We start from the raw sequence: 24,577 nt of genomic DNA on the forward strand, positions 1-24,577 counted from the left end.
ACACCGCTATAGGGAGGCCAACAAACAAACGGGGCTTTTGACCCAAAATGTAGCCTGCAATCTTCTATCAACTAGCTTTGATAGTTGTCCAGACTTTTTGATCAGCTTAGTTAATGAGGAACTATCTAATACTACAGCCAGACTGGTCAATACTACATCCAGACTAAGTTAGGGTTTAGGGTTTGGGGTTTGGGGGTTTTGGGTTTGGGGTTTAGGGTTTCGATTTTGGGTTTAGGGTTTAGGGTTTAGTGAACTTATATTGGAACACGAGTGCTCTTTTGGAAGGAGTAAAACTGTTTTAAGTTGAGTATCTCAATCCACATGGTTATCATTGTTCTATCTATATAAATAAGATTCTAATTAGAACGTTGCGTGGTATTAAAAATTCAAGGAATTGCAATAGGTAATTTTAATAAAAAATAAAAAGAGTATAAACAATAGGCGTTTTTCACTGGAAACCCAAATACTACAAACAGAGTATTCTTATTTACAATAGACTAGATTTATTCTTAAGCTAATGGCTGTCGAGGTCTTGAAGAAACCGCAAGGCTCATACTTAGAAATACTTGAGCCCGATAGACATGCAAGCTAGTGTGTCATTGTGAATGGATGCAAGTCGACAACTATATCATCTTCACTAGCATTAACCTGCACATAATCAACAATATCAGTATCATTTAAAGATATGTAAAAAGAAGAATCTATCTATACTCGTCAATTACAATTGACGGCTCTAGAATTTATATTTGGTTTCTCAATTCAGTGCTTGCCTAAATAACATCATCTCACTAAAAAGTGTTTGGGAATTTAAAGATTGAAGTAGGAGATTCAAACACTCAATTGTTTCACATTAACCACTAAAAGCAATGTGTTCTTTGACACTATCTAGAACCACATGACAACCTATGTATCTATCTCTTCCTCTCTATCATTTATCTAACCAAAGACGCAACCTTTGTCCCTATCTAGTTATTCTCCACCGTCTTCCCCCATATTTTAAATTTCAAGAAGGACTCAAACCATTGAATTTTTTTCTTTGTCTAGTTCAAAGCCAAAAATGTATGTGAGTTCTATGAAACCTTCACATTCTCAACATTCTAACTTGGAAGTAATAGGATTATAAATTTTGAGGCCAATTTCAAATGCGACGAATGCAGGGTAGTTAGGAGTTGACGCCTAAAGGGGAGATAATTCTCCACACTTTTTGCAAATTTATTCTCTAACTTATTCATTATGTTAGGTTTTATCCCATTTGCCTTTTCAAAACCTTTTGTTTGTCATACATTTAAGACTTTTGTACAAATCATACAGAAACACCATATTTGTCCATATCGACATCCAAACTTTGTAGGTGGATCACAGTAAAATTTGTTGAAAAATCGCTACTACTCAACCACAAATTAGTTTATTTTTGAACTTCGGAAATAAAATATCATATACTACACTGTAAAACGGTTGTCTAGATGCCAATCTCATTGTTTATTTTTTAATTACCTGTGCGCCAATCATCTTAAAAGATTTCTTTAAGTATTATGAAATCAATTATTTATCACAACAAAAAAAGTTAATTATACACTTTTTTGGAAGTCTAAAGAAAAATTATCCATTTGTTCAAAAGTAATAAACCGAATGCACTTCAAACTTCAAAGTTTTCTCAATGATACAAAAACTGCTTTAAAAAAATGAAAATAAATTTTCTCTTAAAATAAAAATACGTGACTTTTTTATGCACTTATCCACAAACCAGTAAATTTATATACTTGTTAAACTACACAAAAAATTCAGACTTTTGCAATTTTATATTAGAGAAATTAGTACACTTGATGCTCATTTTAAAAAAATACGTTGATAACAGAAAACACTTGATAAGAGAAAACAAATCTTAGCAAAAGAAAAAACAACAAATTTTTTAAAAATACACTATAGTTCGTTCCTCATAAAAACTAGAAAAAAATTCTCATATCTAGTATTATTTGATTTACCAAACTTTTTGTTCATTAAAAAACATTTATGAAATGTTGAAATTATGTAACAATATTCACAAAATTCACGAAATCTTCTTGAAAAGAAAAGAAAGAAAAGCAAATTTAATTGGCATCTAGACAACCGCTCTACGCTTAGCATAGTATTTAATTTCCCAAAGTGCACAAATAAAACAACTCATAGTTGGATAATATAGATTTTTCGACATTTTTCTATGATACATCTGCAAATATAAGATGTTAACATGGACTAACATGATTTCTGTAAATTCATACAATTATTTTAAATGTATAACAACAAAAAATTTCAAAGCAAGCTTATGAGAAAAACCCAACATGACGAATTAATCAAGAATAAATTTACAAAAAAGGGAAAATTTGTTCTCCAATTTAGGTCTCAACTCTATCCTTGAGTCGTTCACATTTCAACAGCCTCAAACAATCTCAATCCTATTCTTTCCGAGTCAAAATGATGGTCATGTGAGTTTTTCAAAGAAATCAACACACAAAATTTGGATTTGAAGTTTACAAAGCATAAAATCAATGGTTTCAGCCTCCTTGATTTCAAAATATGAGAGAAAAGTCGGCAAGGAAGAACCGATAAGGACATTGGTTACTTTTCAGTTAGAAATTCGAAGAGAGGAATATGAAGATACACAAGTTAATATTAGGTTCTAAAATATCATCAAAAAACACACTTTTAGCGGCCGAAATGTGTCCCAATTGAGTGTTTAAATCCTACTCAACCCTTTTGATTCCCACACAATTTTTAACAATATGAAGGTATCCGGCAAACAGAATCTGCAAACCAAATCCAAATTCCAGCGCCCCCAACCGTTAATAAACGAGTACACATTACTAACTAATATGCTTCACTGGTAGAATTAAATATAAACCCGCTACAGTGTTAGGCCAGCATTTTTAACTGCATAATACATCGCAATTTTAATGGCACTAGCAAGAGATATACAATGACAATATTGCTAACAATGAAGCTTGCAAATAACATAATTGCTAATAGATGATAAGACATCTCTATTAAATAAGTCCTTTCTCCTTGTACTTTGCATTAAGACAGAACTAGGAAGAAACCAAGACAGGGAAGAAAACAACATAGATACATAACTGTGGCATTCCCCAATTCAAAGGCATAATATGCAACAGATATTTCATAACCACGATACCTTTCTAGATGCAGTTGAGAGTTCATATTCTGGTTGGCCCATCAGTTGGGCAAGTACTGATTGGTTTAAGAAGTTTAATCATAGTCCAATAAGAAATTTTAAGTTGAGTTCAAATTGGAGTAACAGAGAGTGGATGCCTGGCACTTAAATTTCAGTTAATAACATATATGCATTATGACAGGAGATAGGAGAAATTGACTGCTAACAGAGACAATAGTAGTAAAACAAAGTAGTAACTTACTGCTCTTAGAGTAGTAGAGTCCGAGTTGCCGATCGAAGCCAAAACTTTTCCAAACCAAAGTGCTAGTAAAGGAAAGACCACTAGAAACTAATTGCAGAAAATTTGCGAAAACATCGCTAACCTCTCAAACAGACTTACCAAATCAAGGTCAATAGTCTGATGGCTTCCAGTCTCAAGTTTGGTTTCCACTTCATCTGTATCAGCCCACCAGACGAGAATCCGCTGTGAAAGCATGCAAATGTGGTTAAATTCCATTATAAGAAGGGAAAGACCACTAGCAACTAATTGCAGAAAATTTGCGAAAACATCGCTAACCTCTCAAACAGACTTACCAAATCAAGGTCAATAGTCTGATGGCTTCCAGTCTCAAGTTTGGTTTCCACTTCATCTGTATCATCCCACCAGACGAGAATCCGCTTTGAAAGCATGCAAATGTGGTTAAATTCCATTATAAGAAGGGAAAGACCACTAGCAACTAATTGCAGAAAATTTGCGAAAACCTCTCAAACAGACTTACCAAATCAAGGTCAATAGTCTGATGGCTTCCAGTCTCAAGTTTGGTTTCCACTTCATCTGTATCAGCCCACCAGACAAGAATCCGCTGTGAAAGCATGCAAATGTGGTTAAATTCCATTATAAGAAGGGAAAGACCACTAGCAACTAATTGCAGAAAATTTGCGAAAAGTACCAAATCAAGGTCAATAGTCTGCTGGCTTCCAGTCTCAAGTTTGGTTTCCACTTCATCTGTATCAGCCCACCAGACGAGAATCCGTTCTGAAAGCATGCAAATATGGTTAAATTCCACTATAAGAAGGGAAAGACCACTAGCAACTAATTGCAGAAAATTTGCGAAAACATCGCTAACCTCTCACACATACTTACCAAATCAAGGCCAATAGTCTAATGGCTTCCAATCTCACCTTTGGATTCCACTTCATCTGTATCAGCCACCAGATGGGAATCCGCTGTGAAAGCATGCAAATGTGATTAAATTCCATTATAAGAAGGGAAAGACCACTAGCAACTGATTGCAGAAAATTTGCGAAAATATCGCTAACCTCTCACACAGACTTACCAAATCAAGGTCAATAGTTTGATGGCTTCCACTCTCAAGTTTGGTTTCCACTTCATCTGTATCAGCCACCAGAAGGGATCCGCTGTGAAAGCATGCAAATGTGATTAAATTCCATTATAAGAAGGGAAAGACCACCAAATCAAACCCAAAAAAACAAAGAAAGACTGGATAAGCATATGGCTATGCAAAATGACAGAAGAAAAAAAATCTAGAAACATTGAGAATGTGGAAAACACGGGGGAGGTCTGATTGTAGAAACGCGCCTTGAAAGAAAGAAAACCAAAACCTTGAAACAATTAGCCTAAACCTTCCAAGAAAAAAAAAAATAAATTCAAGAATAAACAAGAAACCACGTAATCAAGAAGTACCTAAAGATCGAGGCCTGAGGGCAGTCGCAGCACGAGAACGGCGGAGGTGGCTGCCTTAGAATGCGCCGCCATTAGAGCAGAAGCTTTTCTCCTGCACTCTCTCAATTTTGCACTCTCTCCATTTCTTTATGTTTGTGTTGAAAATTCTCTTACATAGTGTTGTATATAAAGTGGGCTGGGGGCCTATCTCCAACGGCAACAAATTTCAGTTGGGCCGCTTCAAGCTCCAACGGTAAAAATATTTTTTTTTATTTTTTACTTTAATTTATAATGATAACACAATTAATTCATTTGCTTGAAAATTTAAATTATTACCCAATTGAAAAATGGTCGAATAATAATTATAAAATATAAATTAATATATTCAAATAATAAAATTATGAAATTCAAATTAAATTTTTCCGAGTGAGTAAGAGGAATTACAAAAATCGCGAAAATGATGATAAAATGAATATATTAAATTTTTTTGGTTAAGAATAAAATAGAATTTTTTTGGATACATAACAAAAATAGTGAACTATTAGCCATGTGGTACTATAATTAAATCCGGACTAAATTTATTTACAGTAAATAATTAACATTCATTTTTAACAGCAATATATAAGTTTTCATGAGTTTACAAAATTTGTTCATCTATCTTATTATAAAAAAACAAAAGAAACCCTTTGTCATGCCAAATTTACCCTTGAATTCACTTTTTATCTCTAAAAAAAATTTATTAGAATAGTAAGTTTAATTTTTATAATAATTTCATAATTATAATTTTTTTTCTCTCACCCGCTACTCCATTATTTCTCTCACATCAAACTTCTCCATATTTTTTTCTTATAATAATTTTTATTAAATTAACAATCATAATGTATTTTTTCTCTGTTTCCTCACGTTTCTTTCCTCTAACAAACTTTTTTCTTTCTCGCTCTCACGCCGTGATTTTTGTTTTCACTAAAAAAAATCTCTTAATCTTATATCATAACTTTTTTTATACTTGTGGGAAGCGCGTGCAGCAACGACTAATTTATTAATATATAAACTCAAATAATTACTGCAATTTGGGTGTTATATTTATTGATAGTCCCTCCAACCATAAGTTTATTGATTCAATTACAATTTGTCAATTGAACATATTAAAAATGAATGAATCCACAGATCTACTTTAGTTATAATTGGGCTAGCTATACATTTTTACAGAAAATGGATTACAAGTTACACTATAAAAAAATTATTTTATAGTAACAGTTTTTTTTAACGGTCAAATTAATAATTTAAAAAAAAAATTAATTTATAATGACCGTTGTAACGATACACTCTACCTTGACTTTTTTAGGCAATAAGAAATCTTTGTAACACCTTGCTTAAAAGTCGTACAATTTGTACCGGTTGTTGTATTGTAACAGCCATGAGAGACCATTACAATAGTAGTTCAATTACAAAAAACTTGATAACTATCTTATTTTTGTAATGACATGATTACATAACAGTTATACATATTCCAAAAGCCGTTACAAATCCAATGACAAAAAAATACTTTTTATAATATTTAGTTGTATTTAATTTATTTTAATATTTATTTTTTTATAAAAATAAATTTTGGAATTCTTTGTTATATCTATGTAGTTTTAATTTCTTAAATGCGCAATATTATATAAAAAAATATATAATATAACAAGAAAATAAAAATAATTTAATCGCGCAAATAAAATATTATTTTTTTATTGTATTTTTACAAATAAAAAAAATCTAATCTAAATCAACATTCCCTTTGGCCGCGTTTTCGTCGTCGGGTACTAGGGGATCAGGTAGCGGTTGGGGCACTGGAGGATCGAGCCAGGGGGTACCAATTCGCCGCATCCACTCCTCGAGCCTCGCTACCCAATCATCAAGGTCGGATCTGAAAGTAATAAATGTTAACAAATGTATTATATTATGAATTAAATTATATTTTTGCTAAATATTAAAGAATATTATTATAAACTAAACCAAATTACATAAAATTACACAGACTAATGAAAAATTTTTAGAAATTACACATATTTTCTTAAATTAATACAAATTACATAAAATAACACACCTTGCACATGTTTAGGGTTTAGAGTTTAGGATTTTTTTTTTAAAGGAGAATTGTCTTAGAAAGAATCTTTCCCGAGACGTTGCATAAGTTGATTGGTCTGAAGTCCTTCCAAGTTTCTGGGTTCTCCGTTTTGGGAATAAGGACAATCGTAGCCGTTGTGAAGTTCTTAGGCGGAGGGGTTCCGCTGAAGAAGTCAAAAACTGCTCCCATTAAGTCTTCTGCAATGATGTCCCAGCAGCTCTGATAAAAGTGGGAGGTGAATCCATCTGGACCGGCCGTGCTGTCTGGACACATGTCAAAAACCACTGCTTTGATCTCCTCTAATATAGGGACACAACCCAGATGCTGAATATCTTCCTCGGAAAGGAGTTGAGGGACCCAGTGAAGAGGGTCGTCTAACACCTCCTCTTCTTCTGTGAATACGCGTTTGAAGTAATCCACAACTGAATCCTTAATCTCCTCCAGTTTTGTGAGAGTGGTCCCGTTATGCTGGATGGCGTGGATGTGGGATTGCTTCCTGTTTTCCTTGACTAGAGTGTGAAAGTATTTGGTGTTCTTTTCCCCTTCAGTTAGCCATATACATGCCGTCTTCTGTTTCCAATAGCATTCCTCCACAGATAAAGCAAAAGTGAGCTCTGTTGTAGCTTTATTCATGTTGATGAGGTTCTCATCTGTAGGGTCATCATCAAAACTTTTTTCAGCTTCCTTAGCCTTCTGTTCAGTTGTACAGATGTTTTGAAAAATGTTGCCAAATACTTCAAAATTCCAAGTCTTTAGAGCGGCTTTGAGGCGGTAGAGTTTCTGTTGGAATTTGAACATCCCTTGGCCATGAATAGGGTGTTGCCACGATGTAGTGAAGCAGTTTATGAAATCATGGTGTTTGGTCCACATGTTTTGAAAGCGGAACGGTGCTGGACCCTTCTTATTATCAGCAGATGCCGAGAGTAGAAGGGGACAGTGGTCAGAGACATTTCTGGTGAGGTGTTGGATGCGGGTGATGGGGAATGAGTGGAGCCATGTATGGGAGTAGAGAAATCTGTCAAGTGTTTGCCGAAGTCTATTTCTCGACCAAGTAAACTGTGCCCCTTAAAATCCAGCATCTTGGAGGCCATAGTCAAGCAGCATGTCGCTAAAGTCCTCCATTATCTAGACTTTAGGGGCCGCTCCTCCTTTCCTTTTGCTAGCTTCAAGGATAATGTTGAAATCTCCCCCCAGTAGCCAAGGGTCATTGCCGGGGTCAATATTTCTGATGTCATTCCAGAGTTCCCTTCTTTAAGCTCGCGTGTGTTTAGCATAAACCCAAGTGCAAGTGAGGTCGTGTGGAAGCAAATTTGTTGAGAGTCGAAGATGGAGGAATTGCTCACTGGAGGTTAACATGTCACAGTTCATCGAATTATCCATGAAGCACAAAATTTTTGAGTTGACGTTGCTCACTACTTTGTGAAAGCCCAACCTTCTGCAGAAAATGTTTCATCCAAGTACACTCTAGGTTTTATGATGACAAGAATCTTTGGTTTGTGTTTCTGACTCAGCCAATGGACATGCTTCTGTTTGTGTGATTCCCCGATACCACGGATATTCCATAGCAGTATTTTGTTCATTATTGAAGGTGGGGTGGGTCACCACTTTTGACTTTGCTTCTAGTCAAAATTTGATAACTCTGAGTGTTTTCTGAGGACTGGGATCGGGTGTGTTTCCCTCTCGTTGCAACATCTTCCCAAGAGGATTGTGTAGTTGCTGGTCAAGATCCTCTTCTCGAATTTCACCTAGTTCAATTTTTGGGTCTGTGTCATCAACGGATAAGGGGTAGAATTCCATAGGGGCTTGATTGGGGTGCACTCGTGATACTGCTCCTGCTTACAAGGTTCAGTGGAGGGTCTAGGGGACGGGGCAAGACATTGGAGGGGAGCCACGAAAGTTATCCCCTCACAATGTCCATCAATATTCACTTCATCCTCATCACACAAATTAAAGGCAGAGATGTCATATGAGCGTTCAATAGTAACATTATGACAGGAACTTTAACAAGAGTATGACACTGGGGTAGTGGGTTAAGGGATTCATTTAAAACAACACAGGGTTGTGGGGCCGGGGGCACATTAGTGTTCGCATGAGTGCAGTGTGAGTTAGAAAGTTCAGAGTGGTACCTGGTCTCTGTGGTCACTTTAGTTTGGGGGTCTCCAGTATTACCTAAGCCTACATTCCTGTCCATCGAGCCATTTTCAACTGCACGTCCATCTTGACCCTCATCCTTCGCTTGATTTAGCGCGTGGAAGGTGTTCTTACTTTCAATATCAGCAGGGGTAGCACCGTACTCCTTGCGTTTGCTGGGTTCTCCAATTTCAAAGATCACATTTTCAGCTTGTTTGACACTCTTCTCCTTCTGTCTCGTTGCCTTTCCTTTTAGTTGCTGGGAGAAACGTTGAGGCTTTGGAGCATTCCCTTTGGTGTAGCAATTTTGTGCTTCATGACCAACGTGTTTACACAGCATGCAATATTTCGGAAGATTTTCAAGAATAACTTTCTGCACTACCTCCTCATTCTCAATTCCAATGACTATCTCCTCTGTCAGTTTGTAAGCAAGATCCACGTCAACACATACTCTAGCCGTCGTGAGCCGAGATTGAAACAGAGTGGGTTCATCAAGTTTATGAGGAGTACCAACAAGGCTTGCTATAGCATATAAAGCATCCTTATGAAATAAATGAGCAGGTAAGGTGGGGAATCGAATCCAAACCGGTGCAAGGGATGATTCTTGTTGTGGCCGGAAGGATGGGGTCCACTTGAAAGTCCTCATGGGGAATCCATCAATATGCCATAATCTTTGGATCCAGAGCTTGGTGTAATCCGCTTCATTTTTCAAGTTGATGAGAACGTGCCGGTTCGTGATCATGGTGACGGTGAATGGCCCTTGAAGTTTCAGCGTTGAGAGTAGTCGATGCATGTTCCGGTAGGGAGGGAAGCCATGTGAAAACTTCCCAACAATGGCAAATTTGTACTGCTCCGAGAGTCTTTCTGTTTCAGCAGCTGAAAAATAGATTTTCGGGAGACCTTAGGATTCCATTTTTTCACCCAATTTTTTCGGTGGAGCGCCAGCAAGGTAGGAGTGCTGAATGACTTTAGGGAACGAGGCTGAAGTAGATTGCGAGTTCACTGTGTCCACGAAGGATTTTTGCGCCTGATTCTGATTCACCGGTGGGAGTTGAGCAGCTTTGGCCGGATGAAAATCATGCAAGTTTGGCTGGTGAGTGGCAGCCGTTCGAGCTGACTCGGTCGGGTTGACTGTAGAACGGAGGAAATTCATCCAAGTTGAGGGCTGGTGAGGGCAGCTCCGATGGATGCACTATGCCGACATCGGAGTGCACAAACGTGTTCGCCATGCGATTCGAATGAGACTGGAGGGTCTCCATCGTGAAACGGCCGATGGATGGCGGAGATACAGTGGTGCGACAAACGACAGAGTCCAATGTAGTGAGCTCGGCCAAACATTGATGAAAATGGCTGAAAGGGGTCTCGTTAGATTCTCCTCGACAAGAGGAATCCAACGGTGGTAGTCAGCGATCGTGCTTCATCCAGACGACAGAGATATGGTGGTTCGGAGTGGATGATAGTGGCGACGGCGGCGGAGCAAACGTCAAAAAAGAGAAATCGATCAAACCTTGATGAAAATTGGTGGGAAAGGTCTTGTTAGATTCGCGTCAGCGAGAGGAATCTGTTGATGGTGGTGCGCGACTCAGTCTCATTCGGGTGGAGGAGTTCTGTCCGATTGAAGGCGGCGACGGAGCGGATGAAGTGGGAGGTTTGAGATCTCGACCGAAACATGATGGAAATTGTTGGGTAAAGTCGCGTTCGACTCGCCACGATGAGAGGAGTTCAATGATGGTGGTGCGCGACCCTAATTCGTCGGATAGTAGAGAATCGACGGCCAACGTCCACGGTGGTCGACGGATGAGCCCAGCTTTTGTGCTCGATTAAAGTACAAATTGGTAGAGGGGAAATGATCGCCTTGTCACCAGGAGTCGAATGGTATATGATTTGGCCGGAGATTCACCAGAAATCGGTCGGAAAATTGGAGAGAAGTAATGGCGAAACTGTTGGCGAAAAAGGGGTGATTTCTGAAGCTTTGACCAGCGATTGCCGGCGCGTCTAAACTCCTTTCAGGACACGCGCAGGTGCGTCGGACTGCTGGTCGGACAGCGAACACGATGGAGGAGCACGTGGCCAGATACGCGCTGGAAAATTTTTCAGCGGTCGGTCGGTGGCGGCGCGGCGGCGGAGCTGGCGGAGGGCTGTCTGCTGGTGGTGGCGGATTGGCTGAACAGGTTGTGGGTTGGTGGTGGAAGTCTAGTGTGTGCAAATCTCACACACTTTTAGTGAGAGGTTAGAGAAAATTGCTAAGTTCATAATGGTTTAGGGTATAGGGTTTCGGGTTTATGGTTTTTTTTTTTTTTTTGGTCAAAACACGCGAAAGAGGGAGAGGCTTATCGGGGTCCCCATCCCATCTTCATTAAAAATAAAACAGAAAACATTACAAAAAGACGCAATAAAGCATAAAGGGAGGAGTACTACTCCTTTACAATGTGATACAACAAAAAGTTTAAAGAAGTAATGCGGTTGCAATAGCACAGCATCAAAATTGCCTGATGCGACGTCTGTTTCTTTCACGCAGGGTTGGAGAGGGAACAAGGAACTGCTCTCCTTCCTCTGTATCAGTCGGGTTATGGTTCAACGAGCAAATTGGGTCTTGAATCTTCACCGGCCGTGGGCTACCCGGGTTGACATCATCGTCTTCCCCTTCTGATTCATCAGTGTCTTCCCAAACCTTCAGTTGTCGAACAGTCATTCCAAAAAAATTCAGTTCTTTGAAGAGTTTAGAGGCCTGTTGAAGGTTAATCCGCTCCTTCCTCTTTTGGATTTCCACTCCCCCAATCGAAAAATACACAGCACTAACAACAAGATTTTCGGCAGGCAAATCAATCTCCACAATATGTTCCACAATTTCCTCACCCATTTTTCCGACCTCACAGGTAATATTAACTTCATCAACAGAAATAAAATTTTCATTCACGCAAGCCATAGTTTCAGATCGGTGCTCAATGTGGTACCCGGTATCCTTTGCAGATTGTAGCTGCTCTGGCTGGTCCATCGTTTTTGAACTCTCACCAATTTCCTATACTGCTGCTTTGCCTCGCTCCACATCCACAGCAACCTTCTGCCTCGCCTTTCGGGGGGATGGTTTGGGAGGATCGCCTTTGGAATAGCAGTTTGAGTCTCAGTACCCAATATGTTTGCATAAGGAGCAGTAGTGTGGGATATCCTCGTATTCAATACGCTGCACAATAGTTTCCCCACAAATCTGGATTTGAAAGTCTTTAAGGCGCGGTTTGAGAAGATCCAATTCAATGCATGCCCTTACCTTGGAGAGCTTAAACTGATTTAGAGTAGCATCGTCAATCTGCAGAGGAGTTCCAATCATGCTCGCCACCGTGAAAAGAACTTCCTTGCGGTACCTTGAAGATATAGAGGGTCCCCATCCCTTCTAACTCCTCCCTGGAAAGAGGAAACAACAGTTGCCTGTTCCCGGAGGATAGAACCCCCCTCCTCAAGTCGACCACCAGGGAAGCTTTTCTTTTGTCCTGGTCAAGCAGGTGACGACTATGGAGACTTACAGAAGGCGCATAGGAAGGTCGAGGAGGAGTGTCCATCTCCTCTCTAAAAGGAGGAGCTGGAGGAGGTACGAGAAGAAGGTGCCCCTGTCTGAGGTCTCTTGGAAGAGCTCCCTGCTGCAGGATCAGGAGAAAAGGATGACGCAAGGCGCTTAGCCTTTGGAGTCACTGGAAATAGGTACCCCTTTTGAGGACTTAGGAGTCGGGGTCCCCCAAAATGGGCCCCAGCACATGATCTCGCATCAATTTCTAAACATTATGTTCTCTGCACAAAGTTGAACAAAACAAATCAACACTCCAAGAAAACATAAAGAAGGAGAGGCAGTAAAAGACAAAAAACTAAAATGAAATACTCAGAGAATCCCCAAAGGCTCTGTCACAAGAGCCAGCCCAAAATGCCCCAATAACTTTTCATCAATCAAAGATCGACAGTCATAGGGAGAGGCAACGCGTAGGAGGAAGGGCCTCATGAATCCATTGCCTTGGGAAAGACCACGCATGGGGCGGGGAAAAGACAAAGAAATAGCTGACTTTCCAATGCTTTTGAAGCATGGGGGAGATGCAAGAAGGACACACCAGGACGAGAAACAAAACAATCAGAAAAATAGAGTAGTCATTTGTCTTTGCCGGTAGAGTGAATTCCTGGTGTTCTATCTCTTCCTGGTTCTACCAATCTTCCTCATATGTGGAGTGACGGGATACACATTAGGAACTTCTTAGATCATGAATCTACAAAGTAAATGCTTTTATTCTATTATATTCTTTTGGCTGCAGGCTATAAATATAGACATGATTTGGTTAAATAGATTATTGCAGAGATTATTAAAAGACATGGTAGACGGTGGTGGACATGGAAAGATTCATATTTTAAGTGTATTTAGTTAGAAATCAGGTGGGTTATCATGTTAGTTATTTGCCGTTCTTATGCATGTAATGAAATGCTTAAATTAATTGCTTTGAACTATAAATTCTCTTATATTTCTATATTCAGCTATGATTTTCAGGGGTTGCTGGTCTATGGGTTATTATTTGTATTGTTGAGCCATCATTCATATAATGGTGTACTATTGTAATAGTAGAAGCTAATCTTCTTAGACACTTCTGAGGGAGTAGCTGGTATTTTGTACCCTTATTGGGCAAACGCAACAAAAGTTCGTGTATATGTTCCTTAAACAATATCGGATATGCTTGAAATTGTGGCACCTGGGACTTTGAAAGGAAGTGGTGTAAGAATACTTCTTGATCATCTATGTGTAACTCCCAAAAAGGTAGCCGATTCGACTTTTGATGTTTTGATCAGTATCTAAGTCAGTTAAAATAGTTTGCCTGGGAGATTTTAAAAGCAATTAATGTACTCGTATTACATTTTATTTGAGAAATAATTGTCCGTTGGTACTCGATATTATTGATTGGCTTGCTTTATTTGGTTCTTTAGTTGCTTGAGTTCAACAATATACCTTTCATGTGGTTAACTTAGCCATAATAGAATCAATTGCGTATGGAAGGTGCTTGGATTACAACTTTCAATAATGAAGCTTCTAATACAAGTTTCGAACTGAGAACCATTGCTATGAAGTGAACTTATATTGGAACACGAGTGCTCTTTTGGAAGGAGTAAAACTGTTTTAAGTTGAGTATCTCAATCCACATGGTTATCATTGTTCTATCTATATAAATAAGATTCTAATTATAACGTTGCGTGGTATTAAAAATTCAAGGAATTGCAATAGGTAATTTTAATAAAAAATAGAAAGAGTATAAACAATAGGCGTTTTTCACTGGAAACCCAAATACTACAAACAGAGTATTCTTATTTACAATAAACTAGATTTATTCTTAAGCTAATGGCTGTCGAGGTCTTGAAGAAACCGCAAGGCTCATACTTAGAAATACTTGAGCCCGATAGACATGCAAGCTAGTGTGTCATTGTGAATGGATGCAAGTCGACAACTATATCATCTTCACTAGCATTAACCTGCACATAATCAACAATATCAGTATCATTTAAAGATATGTAAAAAGAAGAATCTATCTATACTCGTCAATTACAATTGACGGCTCTAGAATTTATATTTGGTTTCTCAATTCAGTGCTTGCCTAAATAACATCATCTCGCTAAAAAGTGTTTGGGAATTTAAAGATTGAAGTAGGAGATTCAAACACTCAATTGTTTCACATTAACCACTAAAAGCAATGTGTTCTTTGACACTATCTAGAACCACATGACAACCTATGTATCTATCTCTTCCTCTCTATCATTTATCTAACCAAAGACGCAACCTTTGTCCCTATCTAGTTATTCTCCACCGTCTTCCCCCATATTTTAAATTTCAAGAAGGACTGAAACCATTGAATTTTTTTCTTTGTCTAGTTCAAAGCCAAAAATGTATGTGAGTTCTATGAAACCTTCACATTCTCAACATTCTAACTTGGAAGTAATAGGATTATAAATTTTGAGGCCAATTTCAAATGCGACGAATGCAGGGTAGTTAGGAGTTGACGCCTAAAGGGGAGATAATTCTCCACACTTTTTGCAAATTTATTCTCTAACTTATTCATTATGTTAGGTTTTATCCCATTTGCCTTTTCAAAACCTTTTGTTTGTCATACATTTAAGACTTTTGTACAAATCATACAGAAACACCATATTTGTCCATATCGACATCCAAACTTTGTAGGTGGATCACAGTAAAATTTGTTGAAAAATCGCTACTACTCAACCACAAATTAGTTTATTTTTGAACTTCGGAAATAAAATATCATATACTACACTGTAAAACGGTTGTCTAGATGCCAATCTCATTGTTTATTTTTTAATTACCTGTGCGCCAATCATCTTAAAAGATTTCGTTAAGTATTATGAAATCAATTATTTATCACAACAAAAAAAGTTAATTATACACTTTTTTGGAAGTCTAAAGAAAAATTATCCATTTGTTCAAAAGTAATAAACCGAATGCACTTCAAACTTCAAAGTTTTCTCAATGATACAAAAACTGCTTTAAAAAAATGAAAATAAATTTTCTCTTAAAATAAAAATACGTGACTTTTTTATGCACTTATCCACAAACCAATAAATTTATATACTTGTTAAACTACACAAAAAATTCAGACTTTTGCAATTTTATATTAGAGAAATTAGTACACTCGATGCTCATTTTAAAAAAATACGTTGATAACAGAAAACACTTGATAAGAGAAAACAAATCTTAGCAAAAGAAAAAACAACAAATTTTTTAAAAATACATTATAGTTCGTTCCTCATAAAAACTAGAAAAAAATTCTCATATCTAGTATTATTTGATTTACCAAACTTTTTGTTCATTAAAAAACATTTATGAAATGTTGAAATTATGTAACAATATTCACAAAATTCACGAAATCTTCTTGAAAAGAAAAGAAAGAAAAGCAAATTTAATTGGCATCTAGACAACCGCTCTACGCTTAGCATAGTATTTAATTTCCCAAAGTGCACAAATAAAACAACTCATAGTTGGATAATATAGATTTTTCGACATTTTTCTATGATACATCTGCAAATATAAGATGTTAACATGGACTAACATGATTTCTGTAAATTCATACAATTATTTTAAATGTATAACAACAAAAAATTTCAAAGCAAGCTTATGAGAAAAACCCAACATGACGAATTAATCAAGAATAAATTTACAAAAAAGGGAAAATTTGTTCTCCAATTTAGGTCTCAACTCTATCCTTGAGTCGTTCACATTTCAACAGCCTCAAACAATCTCAATCCTATTCTTTCCGAGTCAAAATGATGGTCATGTGAGTTTTTCAAAGAAATCAACACACAAAATTTGGATTTGAAGTTTACAAAGCATAAAATCAATGGTTTCAGCCTCCTTGATTTCAAAATATGAGAGAAAAGTCGGCAAGGAAGAACCGATAAGGACATTGGTTACTTTTCAGTTAGAAATTCGAAGAGAGGAATATGAAGATACACAAGTTAATATTAGGTTCTAAAATATCATCAAAAAACACACTTTTAGCGGCCGAAATGTGTCCCAATTGAGTGTTTAAATCCTACTCAACCCTTTTGATTCCCACACAATTTTTAACAATATGAAGTTATCCGGCAACACAGAATCTGCAAACCAAATCCAAATTCCAGCGCCCCCAACCGTTAATAAACGAGTACACATTACTAACTAATATGCTTCACTTGTAGAATTAAATATAAACACGCTACAGTGTTAGGCCAGCATTTTTAACTACATAATACATCGCAATTTTAATGGCACTAGCAAGAGATATACAATGACAATATTGCTAACAATGAAGCTTGCAAATAACATAATTGCTAATAGATGATAAGACATCTCTATTAAATAAGTCCTTTCTCCTTGTACTTTGCATTAAGACAGAACTAGGAAGAAACCAAGACAGGGAAGAAAACAACATAGATACATAACTGTGGCATTCCCCAATTCAAAGGCATAATATGCAACAGATATTTCATAACCACGATACCTTTCTAGATGCAGTTGAGAGTTCATATTCTGGTTGGCCCATCAGTTGGGCAAGTACTGATTGGTTTAAGAAGTTTAATCATAGTCCAATAAGAAATTTTAAGTTGAGTTCAAATTGGAGTAACAGAGAGTGGATGCCTGGCACTTAAATTTCAGTTAATAACATATATGCATTATGACAGGAGATAGGAGAAATTGACTGCTAACAGAGACAATAGTAGTAAAACAAAGTAGTAACTTACTGCTCTTAGAGTAGTAGATTCCCCGTTGCCGATCGAAGCCAAAACTTTTCCAAACCAAAGTGCTAGTAAAGGAAAGACCACTAGCAACTAATTGCAGAAAATTTGCGAAAACATCACTAACCTCTCAAACAGACTTACCAAATCAAGGTCAATAGTCTGATGGCTTCCAGTCTCAAGTTTGGTTTCCACTTCATCTGTATCAGCCCACCAGACGAGAATCCGCCATGAAAGCATGCAAATGTGGTTAAATTCCATTATAAGAAGGGAAAGACCACTAGCAACTAATTGCAGAAAATTTGCGAAAGCATCGCTAACCTCTCAAACAGACTTACCAAATCAAGGTCAATAGTCTGATGGCTTCCAGTCTCAAGTTTGGTTTCCACTTCATCTGTATCATCCCACCAGACGAGAATCCGCTGTGAAAGCATGCAAATGTGGTTAAATTCCATTATACGAAGGGAAAGACCACTAGCAAATAATTGCAGAAAATTTGCGAAAACCTCTCAAACAGACTTACCAAATCAAGGTCAATAGTCTGATGGCTTCCAGTCTCAAGTTTGGTTTCCACTTCATCTGTATCAGCCCACCAGACAAGAATCCGCTGTGAAAGCATGCAAATGTGGTTAAATTCCATTATAAGAAGGGAAAGACCACTAGCAACTAATTGCAGAAAATTTGCGAAAAGTACCAAATCAAGGTCAATAGTCTGCTGGCTTCCAGTCTCAAGTTTGGTTTCCACTTCATCTGTATCAGCCCACCAGACGAGAATCCGTTCTGAAAGCATGCAAATGTGGTTAAATTCCATTATAAGAAGGGAAAGACCACTAGCAACTAATTGCAGAAAATTTGCGAAAACATCGCTAACCTCTCACACATACTTACCAAATCAAGGCCAATAGTCTGATGGCTTCCAGTCTCAAGTTTGGATTCCACTTCATCTGTATCAGCCACCAGATGGGAATCCGCTGTGAAAGCATGCAAATGTGATTAAATTCCATTATAAGAAGGGAAAGACCACTAGCAACTAATTGCAGAAAATTTGCGAAAATATCGCTAACCTCTCACACAGACTTACCAAATCAAGGTCAATAGTTTGATGGCTTCCACTCTCAAGTTTGGTTTCCACTTCATCCGTATCAGCCACCAGAAGGGATCCGCTGTGAAAGCATGCAAATGTGATTAAATTCCATTATAAGAAGGGAAAGACCACCAAATCAAACCCAAAAAAACAAAGAAAGACTGGATAAGCATATGGCTATGCAAAATGACAGAAGAAAAAAAATCTAGAAACAATGAGAATGTGGAAAACACGGGGGAGGTCTGATTGTAGAAACGCGCCTTGAAAGAAAGAAAACCAAAACCTTGAAACAATTAGCCTAAACCTTCCAAGAAAAAAATAAATAAATTCAAGAATAAACAAGAAGTACCTAAGGATAAACAAGAAACCGTGTAATCAAGATTGCGAGTGCAGGCAATATGTATAAATACAATTCCTGGACAAATGGCATGAATCTTGAGCAAGACCGGATTGAACAAATTTGTTATGCAATGGGAAAATTGTGTGAACTCATGTTTCCTGAACTAATTACAAAAGAACCCTTGCAAAAGCAAAGTACCTTTTTAGGTAATAATCCAAGAAATTCAAGAGAATCCATGTAGGAGTTGAATTTCATGAACCTTGAAACAATTAGGCAAAACCTTCCAAGAAAAAAAATACAAGAATAAACAAGAAATCGTGTAATAAGAAGTACCTAAAGATAAACAAGAAACCACGTAATCAAGAAGCACCTAAAGATCGAGGCCTGAGGGCAGTCGCAGCACGAGAACGGCGGAGGTGGCTGCCTTAGAATGCGCCGCCATTAGAGCAGAAGCTTTTCTCTTGCACACTCTCGATTTTGCACTCTCTCCATTTCTTTATGTTTGTGTTGAAAATTCTCTTACATAGTGTTGTATATAAAGTGGGCTGGGGGCCTATCTCCAACGGCAACAAATTTCAGTTGGGCCGCTTCAAGGTCCAACGGTAAAAAAATTATTTTTTATTTTTTACTTTAATTTATAATGATAACACAATTAATTCATTTGCTTGAAAATTTAAATTATTACCCAATTGAAAAATGGTCGAATAATAATTACAAAATATTAATTAATATATTCAAATAATAAAATTATGAAATTCAAATTCAAATTTTTCCGAGTGAGTAAGAGGAATTACAAAAATCGCGAAAATGATGATAAAATGAATATATTAAATTTTTTTGGTTAAGAATAAAATAGAATTTTTTAAGATACATAACAAAAATAGTGAACTATTTTAGCCATGTGGTACTATAATTAAATCAGGACTAAATTTATTTACAGTAAATAATAAGCATTCATTTTTAACAGCAATATATAAGTTTTCATGAGTTTACAAAATTTGTTCATCTATCTTATTATAAAAAAACAAAAGAAACCCTTTGTCATGCCAAATTTACCCTTAAATTCACTTTTTTTCTCTAAAAAAAATTTATTAGAATAGTAAGTTTAATTTTTATAATAATTTCATAATTATAATTTTTTTTCTCTCACCCACTACTCCATTATTTCTCTCACATCAAACTTCTCCATATTTTTTTCTTATAATAATTTTTATTAAACTAACAATCATAATGTATTTTTTCTCTATTTCCTCACGTTTCTTTCCTCTAACAAACTTTTTTCTTTCTCGCTCTCACGCCGTGATTTTTGTTTTCACTAAAAAAAATCTCTTAATCTTATATCATAACTTTTTTTATACTTGTGGGAAGCGCGTGCAGCAACGACTAATTTATTAATATATAAACTCAAATAATTACTGCAATTTGGGTGTTATATTTATTGATAGTCCCTCCAACCATAAGTTTATTGATTCAATTACAATTTGTCAATTGAACATATTAAAAATGAATGAATCCACAGATCTACTTTAGTTATAATTGGGCTAGCTATACATTTTTACAGAAAATGGATTACAAGTTACACTATAAAAAAATTATTTTATAGTAACAGTTTATTTTAACGGTCAAATTAATAATTTAAAAAAAAATTAATTTATAATGACCGTTGTAACGATACCCTCTACTTGACTTTTTTAGGCAATAAGAAATCTTTGTAACACCTTGCTTAAAAGTCGTACAATTTGTACCGGTTGTTGTATTGTAACAGCCATGAGAGACCATTACAATAGTAGTTCAATTACAAAAAACTTGATAACTATCTTATTTTTGTAATGACATGATTACATAACAGTTATACATATTCCAAAAGCCGTTACAAATCCAATGACAAAAAAATACTTTTTATAATATTTAGTTGTATTTAATTTATTTTAATATTTATTTTTTTATAAAAATAAATTTTGGAATTCTTTGTTATATCTATGTAGTTTTAATTTCTTAAATGCGCAATATTATATAAAAAAATATATAATATAACAAGAAAATAAAAATAATTTAATCGCGCAAATAAAATATTATTTTTTTATTGTATTTTTACAAATAAAAAAAAAATCTAATCTAAATCAACATTCCCTTTGGCCGCGTTTTCGTCGTCGGGTACTAAGGGATCAGGTAGCGGTTGGGGCACTGGAGGATCGAGCCAGGGGGTACCAATTCGCCGCATCCACTCCTCGAGCCTCGCTACCTAATCATCAAGGTCGGATCTGAAAGTAATAAATGTTAACAAATGTATTATATTATGAATTAAATTATATTTTTGCTAAATATTAAAGAATATTATTATAAACTAAACCAAATTACATAAAATTACACAGACTAATGAAATTTTTTTAGAAATTACACATATTTTCTTAAATTAATACAAATTACATAAAATAACACAGCTTGCACATGTTTAGGGTTTAGAGTTTAGGATTTTTTTTTTTAAAGGAGAATTGTCTTAGAAAGAATCTTTCCCGAGACGTTGCATAAGTTGATTGGTCTGAAGTCCTTCCAAGTTTCTGGGTTCTCCGTTTTGGGAATAAGGACAATCGTAGCCGTTGTGAAGTTCTTAGGCGGAGGGGTTCCGCTGAAGAAGTCAAAAACTGCTCCAATGAAGTCTTCTGCAATGATGTCCCAGCAGCGCTGATAAAAGTGGGAGGTGAATCCATCTGGACCGGTCGTGCTGTCTGGACACATGTCAAAAACCACTGCTTTGATCTCCTCCAATATAGGGACACAACCCAGATGCTGAATATCTTCCTCGGAAAGGAGTTGAGGGACCCAGTGAAGAGGGTCGTCTAACACCTCCTCTTCTTCTGTGAATACGCGTTTGAAGTAATCCACAACTGAATCCTTAATCTCCTCCAGTTTTGTGAGAGTGGTCCCGTTATGCTGGATGGCGTGGATGTGGGATTGCTTCCTGTTTTCCTTGACTAGAGTGTGAAAGTATTTGGTGTTCTTTTCCCCTTCAGTTAGCCATATACATGCCGTCTTCTGTTTCCAATAGCATTCCTCCACAGATAAAGCAAAAGTGAGCTCTGTTGTAGCTTTATTCATGTTGATGAGGTTCTCATCTGTAGGGTCATCATCAAAACTTTTTTCAGCTTCCTTAGCCTTCTGTTCAGTTGTACAGATGTTTCGAAAAATGTTGCCAAATACTTCAAAATTCCAAGTCTTCAGAGCGGCTTTGAGGCGGTAGAGTTTCTGTTGGAATTTGAACATCCCTTGGCTATGAATAGGGTGTTGCCACGATGTAGTGAAGCAGTTTATGAAATCATGGTGTTTGGTCCACATGTTTTGAAAGCGGAACGGTGCTGGACCCTTCTTATTATCAGCAGATGCCGAGAGTAGAAGGGGACAGTGGTCAGAGACATTTCTGGTGAGGTGTTGGATGCGGGTGATGGGGAATGAGTGGAGCCATGTATGGGAGTAGAGAAATCTGTCAAGTGTTTGCCAAAGTCTATTTCTCGACCAAGTGAACTGTGCCCCTTCAAATCCAGCATCTTGGAGGCCATAGTCAAGCAGCATGTCGCTAAAGTCCTCCATTATCCTGACTTTAGGGGCCGCTCCTCCTTTCCTTTTGCTAGCTTCAAGGATAATGTTGAAATCTCCCCCCAGTAGCCAAGGGTCATTGCCGAGGTCAATATTTCTGATGTCATTCCAGAGTTTCCTTCTTTCAGCTCGCGTGTGTTTAGCATAAACCCAAGTGCAAGTGAGGTCGTGTGGAAGAAAATTTGTTGAGAGTCGAAGATGGAGGAATTGCTCACTGGAGGTTAACATGTCACAGTTCATCGAATTATCCATGAAGCACCAAATTTTCGAGTTGACGTTGCTCACTACTTTGTGAAAGCCCAACCTTCTGCAGAAAAATGTTTCATCCAAGTACACTCTAGGTTTTATGATGACAAGAATCTTTGGTTTGTGTTTCTGACTTAGCCAATGGACATGCTTCTGTTTGTGTGATTCCCCGATACCACGGATATTCCATAGCAGTATTTTGTTCATTATTGAAGGTGGGGTGGGTCACCACTTTTGACTTTGCTTCTAGTCAAAATTTGATAACTCTGAGTGTTTTCTGAGGACTGGGATCGGGTGTGTTTCCCTCTCGTTGCAACATCTTCCCAAGAGGATTGTGTAGTTGCTGGTCAAGATCCTCTTCTCGAATTTCACCTAGTTCAATTTTCGGGTCTGTGTCATCAACGGATAAGGGGTAGAATTCCATAGGGGCTTGATTGGGGTGCACTCGTGATACTGCTCCTACTTACAAGGTTCAGTGGAGGGTCTAGGGGACGGGGCAAGACATTGGAGAGGAGGCGCCAAAGTTACCCCCTCACAGTGTCCAACAATATTCACTTCATCCTCATCACACAAATTAAAGGCAGAGATATCATATGAGCGTTCAATAGTAACATTATGACAGGAACTTTAACAAGAGTATGACACTGGGGTAGTGGGTTAAGGGATTCATTTAAAACAACACAGGGTTGTGGGGCCGGGGGCACATTAGTGTTCGCATGAGTGCAGTGTGAGTTAGAAAGTTCAGAGTGGTACCTGGTCTCTGTGGTCACTTTAGTTTGAGGGTCTCCAGTATTACCTAAGCCTACATTCCTGTCCATCGAGCCATTTTCAACTGCACGTCCGCCTTCACCCTCATCCTTCGCTTGATTTAGCGCGTGGAAGGTGTTCTTACTTTCAATATCAGCAGGGGGAGCACCGTACTCCTTGCGTTTGCTGGGTTCTCCAATTTCAAAGATCACATTTTCAGCTTGATTGACACTCTTCTCCTTCTGTCCCGTTGCCTTTCCTTTTAGTTGTTGGGAGAAACGTTGAGGCTTTGGAGCATTCCCTTTGGTGTAGCAATTTTGTGCTTCATGACCAACGTGTTTACACAGCATGCAATATTTCGGAAGATTTTCAAGAATAACTTTCTGCACTACCTCCTCATTCCCAATTCCAATGACTATCTCCTCTGTCAGTTTGTAAGCAAGATCCATGTCAACACATACTCTAGCCGTCGTGAGCCGAGATTGAAACAGAGTGGGTTCATCAAGTTTATGAGGAGTACCAACAAGGCTTGCTATAGCATATAAAGCATCCTTATGAAATAAATGAGCAGGTAAGGTGGGGAATCGAATCCAAACCGGTGCAAGGGATGATTCTTGTTGTGGTCGGAAGGATGGGGTCCACTTGAAAGTCCTCATGGGGAATCCATCAATATGCCATAATCTTTGGATCCAGAGCTTGGTGTAATCCGCTTCATTTTTCAAGTTGATGAGAACGTGTCAGTTCGTGATCATGGTGACGGTGAATGGCCCTTGAAGTTTCAGCGTTGAGATCAGTCGATGCATGTTCCGGTAGGGAGGGAAGCCATGTGAAAACTTCCCAACAATGGAAAATTTGTACTGCTCCGAGAGTCTTTCTGTTTCAGCAGCTGAAAAATAGATTTTCGGGAGACCTTAGGATTCCATTTTTTCACCCAATTTTTTCGGTGGAGCGCCAACAAAGTAGGAGTGCTGAATGACTTTAGGGAACGAGGCTGAAGTAGATTGCGAGTTCACTGTGTCCATGAAGGATTTTTGCGCCTGATTCTGATTCACCGGTGGGAGTTGAGTAGCTTTGGCCGGATGGAAATCATGCAAGTTTGGCTGGTGAGTGGCAGCCGTTCGAGCTGAACTGTAGAATGGAGGAAATTCATCCAAGTTGAGGGCTGGTGAGGGCAGCTCCGATGGATGCACTATGCCGACATCGGAGTGCACAAACGTGTTCGCCATGCGATTCGAATGAGACTGGAGGGTCTCCAT

The 24,577-nt window shown here is 37.6% G+C and overlaps 2 protein-coding genes across 11 annotated transcripts; both read right to left on the minus strand.

Annotated features, from left to right (window-relative positions):
* Positions 1 to 394: 394 nt before the first annotated feature.
* Positions 395 to 19,232, minus strand: LOC105174064 (uncharacterized). 10 transcript variants are annotated; one of them, XR_016065957.1, is made up of 9 exons: positions 19,108 to 19,232; positions 18,936 to 19,017; positions 18,395 to 18,476; positions 18,202 to 18,284; positions 18,008 to 18,093; positions 17,837 to 17,920; positions 17,652 to 17,735; positions 17,458 to 17,513; positions 14,306 to 14,559 (listed from the first exon to the last, which is right to left on the minus strand). XR_016065957.1 is itself a non-coding variant. In XM_088881758.1 (5 exons), the coding sequence occupies exons 1-5, from the start codon at positions 17,572 to 17,574 to the stop codon at positions 3,265 to 3,267; spliced, it is 408 nt and encodes a 135-aa protein (XP_088737884.1). In that variant the 5' UTR covers positions 17,575 to 17,638; the 3' UTR covers positions 395 to 3,264. The 10 variants fall into 10 exon arrangements, 5 of the variants coding, with proteins under 5 accessions (XP_088737884.1, XP_088737880.1, XP_088737898.1 ...); XR_016065956.1 differs by having other exon boundaries at positions 17,079 to 17,513; XR_016065950.1 differs by lacking the exons at positions 14,306 to 14,559; positions 17,652 to 17,735; positions 17,837 to 17,920; ... (3 more) ...; positions 18,936 to 19,017; positions 19,108 to 19,232 and adding exons at positions 395 to 648; positions 3,408 to 3,629; positions 3,740 to 3,823; positions 3,925 to 4,008 and having other exon boundaries at positions 17,458 to 17,634.
* Positions 19,233 to 21,218: 1,986 nt separating this feature from the next.
* LOC148789548 (uncharacterized) lies at positions 21,219 to 24,577 on the minus strand. Its single transcript, XM_088883355.1, has 3 exons — positions 24,253 to 24,577; positions 23,328 to 23,853; positions 21,219 to 22,635 (listed from the first exon to the last, which is right to left on the minus strand). Exons 1-3 carry the CDS (start codon positions 24,575 to 24,577, stop codon positions 21,219 to 21,221), a joined length of 2,268 nt encoding a protein of 755 aa, XP_088739481.1.

Source organism: Sesamum indicum, linkage group LG1, assembly GCF_026168435.1.
Source record: "Sesamum indicum cultivar Baizhima isolate 11 linkage group LG1, ASM2616843v1, whole genome shotgun sequence".
Taxonomy (NCBI): domain Eukaryota; kingdom Viridiplantae; phylum Streptophyta; class Magnoliopsida; order Lamiales; family Pedaliaceae; genus Sesamum; species Sesamum indicum.